This window comes from Carica papaya, chromosome 3, assembly GCF_054855325.1.
Source record: "Carica papaya isolate Zhongbai chromosome 3, ASM5485532v1, whole genome shotgun sequence".
Classification (NCBI taxonomy): domain Eukaryota; kingdom Viridiplantae; phylum Streptophyta; class Magnoliopsida; order Brassicales; family Caricaceae; genus Carica; species Carica papaya.
Window position 1 is genome coordinate 2,891,401 of NC_142311.1, and position 6,606 is coordinate 2,898,006.

General features: G+C 30.0%; 1 protein-coding gene across 1 annotated transcript; it reads right to left on the bottom strand.

Annotated features, from left to right (window-relative positions):
- Positions 1-1,749: 1,749 nt before the first annotated feature.
- LOC110817191 ((-)-germacrene D synthase-like) lies at positions 1,750-5,383 on the bottom strand. The gene is made up of 7 exons (XM_022045629.2): positions 5,221-5,383; positions 4,838-5,108; positions 3,966-4,344; positions 3,636-3,854; positions 3,373-3,511; positions 2,940-3,188; positions 1,750-2,155 (listed from the first exon to the last, which is right to left on the bottom strand). Exons 1-7 carry the CDS (start codon positions 5,350-5,352, stop codon positions 1,865-1,867), a joined length of 1,680 nt encoding a protein of 559 aa, XP_021901321.1. The 5' UTR covers positions 5,353-5,383; the 3' UTR covers positions 1,750-1,864.
- Between the last annotated feature and the right edge of the window lie 1,223 nt (positions 5,384-6,606).

Below are 6,606 nucleotides of genomic sequence, written 5' to 3' on the forward strand. Positions count from 1 at the left end.
AAATCTGGGTCGTCCGATCGCCCGCTTGATCTGGGCCGTCCGATCGCGCCCACGCGGATCGCCAATGTGGCCCTTTTGGAATGACGTGGTATTGTCACGTGGCAGGTCCTGGTTGGCCGGGACTGCTGACCGGGCCTGCTAACGTGGCTGCTGACGTGGCATTTGTTTTTGTTTTTTGTTTTTTTTTTCCTCCTCCTTTCCGGGTGCTACAGTACTGGTGTATGAGTGCTAAGTGTGAGTGTATGTCGTATGGGAAGATGTAGGTAGGTCCTGTACACATGTTAAAAGTATAGGAGAGCCTCAGAACAATGTTGTGGTATAGGAACGGTTTTGAAGGGTATACTAGTAAGAGGAAAAATCAAGTATGTGAATCTATTGGGCAATTTTAGTAATAACTGGATGAGATTGTCTTTGAGGTGGTTACGCTGGGAGGACGCCGATATTGGTTGTCGCTATCTAAAAAGAGTAAGTTGATCACCGATGGTGGTGATAGTTGGGGGTCTTCGGCGGGTAAGGCGTTGGGTCGCTGATATTGATGACAAGAGAAAATAGTATTGGTGTGTGTGTGTGGCCTGTTAGGGGTCGAGAGATAGAAGGTTCATTGATGGTCGCCGATATTGATGACGGATGTGAATATTTGTACAGTTGAGTGGCCTAACCCGGGTCGAGGGGGTGATGTTGGAGGACGGTCACATCTAACATGAGTGACACTTAAAATACCGGAGGATAGGTATTAATCCTATGTAGTTAAATGGTACTAAGAAAGTGTGACTTAGGCTACGAAAATGGGAAACATATAAAAATAGGGTTTTAAATTGGTTTTCATATGATACTTGTAATTTAATTTTTACTGTACTGAGTTATATTTCCTCATTCTTTATTATTCACAGATGAAGTAGGGATGGAGTCAGGATCAGAGTTGCCGATTTTCAATCCTAGCGTATAGTGAAACATTGCAAGGATTTCTACTAGTAGAATTGAGTGTGTAAAAAGTTAGTAGTAGTGTAGGTTGTGTGTCTGCTAAGAATGTATGAGATTGTATTTCACTGTAATGTCACATTTATGGTTGAAGGTTTATATTTGACATTGAGCAATAGATTGTGATAGTTTCTTTTCTATGTATGCGACTGATTTGCAGTGAGTTTTTAGTATTTGATCATTGAGTTATTTGAGACTATGCCATTAAAAAAAAAACGGGGCGTTACATTGCATCAATTTACTTACATAATCTTCAATAATTTTAATCATTAAATTATCACATCTTTGTTAGTATAATGGTTCGAGTTGATTGGTTAAATGAACGATTGAGTTTTTTATTTCTAAAATATTATTACTATAGTTTATTTGTTCAGAAATATATAAGAATCAACATTCTATAACTCATTCTAAATGGTTAAAACCGTATTATTGTTTCAAAAGTAATTCTATTCCAAGTTCACCAAAATATATTGTACGTTGACTTGAATCTATTTATATGAAAACAATTAGTATTTAACGTAAACAACATAATGTTTCTGTAAGAGAGTTGACAATTCAAATTCAAGTTCTCTTTTCTACTATTATTTTTCAAAAAAATGAATCACACAGGTGAAAAATCACTCTAAATCAAAAGGCAGGCAAGCTTTAAAATAAAAACCTAAATTCCCTAACTATAGATCAGACTATGAGGTATTAAAGAAAGCAAAAATTGATCAATCATTTTTTTTATTTTAAAAAATAACTTAATATAAAGCTTTTATTGATACAAAATTACATAATTAAAAATACATTATCACGCAATAATTTAAAAAGTATCTATAGTCGATACACATTTATTTAAATTCTATAATTATTCACTGAGAAATTAGTACCAAAATTCATTTAATTATATTGAAGTAAGAAGCAAATCGGTGATACCCTTCACTGTAACCTTACCATTTAAAGTAAATGCATCTTCTTCTTTGTAAAGCTCATCTATTACTCTTGTGTAGTTGAGAATACACTTAAGCAAACACATAGGCACCGGAGGTGTTGGCATGAGCAATTGTTCGTTTATATCTTTCCATGCGTCCACAACTTGTTTCTCAAATTCCTCATACGTCTCTTGTACCGTCACATCATGTTCCTTCATGTAACTTTCAACAGCTGATGTTACGTGTCCTCTCTCTTGCTCTTTCTATATATATAAACACAGTAGAAGGTGCCAAAAAATTAATTTCTTTTACGATTAATAATTTTTTAAGGTTAAGAAATTATGAATTTAGAGTGTTAAGAGATGTTAGAAATGGAGCATAAGTTATTCACTAATAATGTTACATATGTGTGACAAGATTATGTCAAAAGAAATTGATTGATTGAGGCCTCTATACAAATTATTCACAAGCTCACAATTTTTATTTTATTGAGATATATCCATTAACCTAAACAGAACGGGACAGGTTTCACCAAAAATTTGCACAGTGCAAATAAAATTATTTTCTAATAAACCTGTCAAAAGTTTAAAGTCGTTTCAGAATAATGTATTTTATACTAAGATAAGTTTGATTTTAACAAAAATTCATTCTATACCCGCTTCATTATCATATCAACTTTAGAACAATAGTCAAAAAGAATAAATTTGACTAATTTATTAAATTAATAACAACAAAAAATAGGCTTAATAGTGGTAACATACTATAAATTTAATTAGTTAGGCAAAATTATTTTTTCATACTGTTCTTTAAAGTATTCAAATATGAAATAATTATTTTTTTTCCCGTTAGAAAGTAGAAGAAAACTGGATAGTTAGGAGATCAAACAATGTTAGGAACTAAATTTACTAGTTAATAAAATGGTAGTATGTCAAGTTTACCCTAATATATGTAGTTAATTTTGTTTTAACAGAATTTGGTAAGAGTAAAATTAGTAATCTTTTTTTTCCTTAACATAAATTTATATACATATAATACATACATACATACCGTGTGGGAGACAGTATCATCCATAAGCCTGCAAACAGTTGCAGAAGCCATAACAATTTTTGGATTAGCAGATACCCAATCAAGAATTTCCTTCGTTGCAATATCTCCCATTAACGCAAAAGTAGATGTAATAAGCATGGGGTAACCACTTGAAATTGCTGCAGTCTCCATATATTCTTCCATGGTTGGGGTGTAATTTTTATTGTACCACCTTGCTTCCGTTAAGTAGACTTGGGCTTGCTTCTTAATCTACACATTAATTAATTAATAAATAACATTAAATTTGCCTAATTTCGTATACGTAAAAATTATAAAAAAAAAAAAAGAAACGATAAACTTAGCCAAAAAAATAAATGAGAGTTTTGAATTTCAATCTCAATTGACGCTTTTGGAGCAAATAAAGAAATGATTAATTGAATGTGTAAACACATACCTTTTCTTTTATGTAATCAGCTCGATGTGCACTTCCTCTTTTAGTCATCTCTTGCTCCACTTCCTCGTAAAAGTTTAAAAGAATCCAATGGACAAATTTTATATATTTCGGAAGTTTATCTAAATTTTCGCTATCCCACCTATGAGATTAATTATAAAGATTAGATATTATTTGTACTATATATAAAACAATATTAGTTTTTATATATGATCAACATTAAAGTTTTAAACTATAAATATATATGGATAGAAATTTTAACAAACCTCTCAATCATATCTGTAAGAATTTCAAGCTCTTCCAGCACACCATATGCATCATATACATCATCTAAAATTGCTGTTATAGAAATCAATTTAACAATTGCTTTTCTTACATAAGCATATTGAGGTTCAAAACACACTCCCAAAATCCAAAGATAACACTCTGGTAATCTATGTCGTGCGAAAGGTGCATTGGTTGTAATGTCCAATTTATTCCACCACCTATCACATAAAATTATAAAAATATATAAATTTATTTATTTTTTTGAAAAATTAAATATTTAATCATGCTAGAAATGTATAAAAATTATCAATATATAAATTTAGATTTACCTTATGAGTTCACTAAGCTCCTTTTTGTGTAAAGATTGTAAGTAATTAAAATCTAACTTAGCAAAGTTCAATAGCATTTCATTATGTGAAGGATTTTGTTGGTAAATGGAAATGTATCTCTTGGCCTCAAGCCTCATTACGGCCTTGCGAATTGGTCGATATAAGGACTTTGCTACTTGTTCTGCAAAATGATTACTTAAACTAACATTCTTCAAGGCCAAGTTAAGATGAGTGGTAGTGAAAATCAGTGCTTCCTCTAGTATGTCTTCTCCATGCACTCGCAAATGGGAAGCTTCATGTAGTTCTAACATTCCCACAAGATTGCTAGTCAAGGACATTTTGAAGCTTTCATTTTCATCTTTAAACTTATTAAACACTCCTGCTCAATTCACCACAAGTCCACATATCGGTTAATTGTTATATAAGATAATATACTTTTAAACGAAAATAATCACACATATATATGTGCACATGCAAGAATTTTTCAACTGTATAAAAAGAAAAATAAGAAATTGTATAAGAAAATTAAATAAAAAAACAAAATTGATTTTTTCAAAAAGTGTTTTCTTAAAAAGTGGTATAATTAGATAGTATTTCGAAAACTATTCTCACATATAAATGGAACAACACATGAACTTATATATAAAACAACGTAAGCATTGTGAATTAAACTTTATACTATGTAAACATGATAAATTTAAACAATCCAAGATAGTATAAAAGAAATTAATTTATTATTTATGTTATATTTTTGAACTTCAGCAATATCAGTCTTATACAAATGATCATAAAGAATTTGGTGTCTTCTTGTTAGAAGGAAAATAGAGAAGTTTTAAAGTATAAGAAAATAAATTAAAGCATGAAAAACATACCACATGAAATTCTATAGCCTTGTTGTCTAAGTAATCGAAAGTGGAGAGAAGTGATATAAAGATCATCATCATCATCATAATCAAGTTTAGTAGCATCATGAATTTGCTTCAAGATTCCATCAATCTCGTTTTCAAAATGGTAAGATATACCCAGTTGTTGAAGTGCATCAATAAAGATAAGTTGTTCATGCAATGGCTTGTCAACAATACCCATTACCATCTGCTTCACTTCTTCTTTCCATTTGTTATACTTTATTTCTCCATCATGTTCCTTAGTTGAATTCAAGGAGAAAAATAGAATAAATACAAATACACATGCATATGAAAAACACGTATGCATAAACACATATAAAGATAGATATTACAAATATAAGTAAATTTACCAGAATTCCTATGGAATCATATGAGAGAAAAAAATCATCCCAATGATTGGGTTGAAAGTTTCCACTAGGACGTTTTTTCTCAGTTGATTTGATACTTTGAGCTTCTGCTAAATCAACCTGATCAAGAGACATATTTTCTTTATTAGAAAACTATATTTGGTTATGTGTGTTTGTATATCTATATGTATATATATATATATATATTTTTGAAAACAAAGTAACATGTGATTCTTGTATTAAACACGTGACGAAATTAAATTTTTTAATTTGTTTGAAAACATAAACAATCGCAGTACTAGAATCAGTTGGTCCCATTTTTCTCTACATGTCGGTTTCTAATAAATTTAAACAAAATTTTGTGGCCTCCATAATTTTTCAGTTTACAAATTCAAAATTTTATGAATATAAAATATATGTTTTGTGAGATAATTGGTGAACAGAATGATTAGATATTATTTATTTACCAGATGTCAAGAACTTTATAAATCCAAATACTACAATAAAAACTTTGTGTTACTTCGATTTTTAAAAAATATTCTAATAATAAATAGATATTAGATTATCGTTTCTCCAAATTTATTAGCCTAATAAATTAGTCTCACGGCCCATAAATATATAATATTCGTATATTATATCATTTATTATTCATTGCTTAAACCCAAAAAATAAGAACATCAACACAAAAATTAAATAATTAGATTGTCGTATTCTATTTAAAATTTACGAATTATAATATTATTAAAAATATAAAATTTATTATTTTATGAATATATTATAAAATTAAACACGATAATTTTTAATGTTTTATTTGTTAAATTCACTGAATTACAAGCAATTACAACAAGCTAAGTAATTCAACTTCATTTTTTATCTCCTTAAAAAAAAAACAAGAAAACAAAAGAACATGCGTGTATGATATGTTATGTATTACACAATAGATATGTACTATTCTTCTCATATGTAATGTCCAAATTTAATTTAATGTAAATTAAATTAATTTATAAATATAATTTTTTAATTTTAATTTAGTATAAAAATGAAAGAAATTTGATAGAGGATAAAATTAGAAATAATTTTGAAAAAAAGGGCAAAATTTTTTATTTTAAGAGTATTTTTAAAAGAAAAATAAAAAATTAGGGGTCAAAATATAATTTAGGAAAGTTGTGCCATGTGGGATGTCCAGTCAGCAGTCCCGACGAACCAAGATACACTGTGTGGCAACGGACACTGACGTGGTGCCACGCAAGAGGCCATGCGAGCGATTCACGTGCCCGCGATCGAATGGCCCAGATTCGACCTCGCGCGCAAGGACAGCTCGGATCTGTTTCCTCCCCAAATGCGATCGGACAGTTAGATTTTGTAACACCCCAATTATTATTATTATTA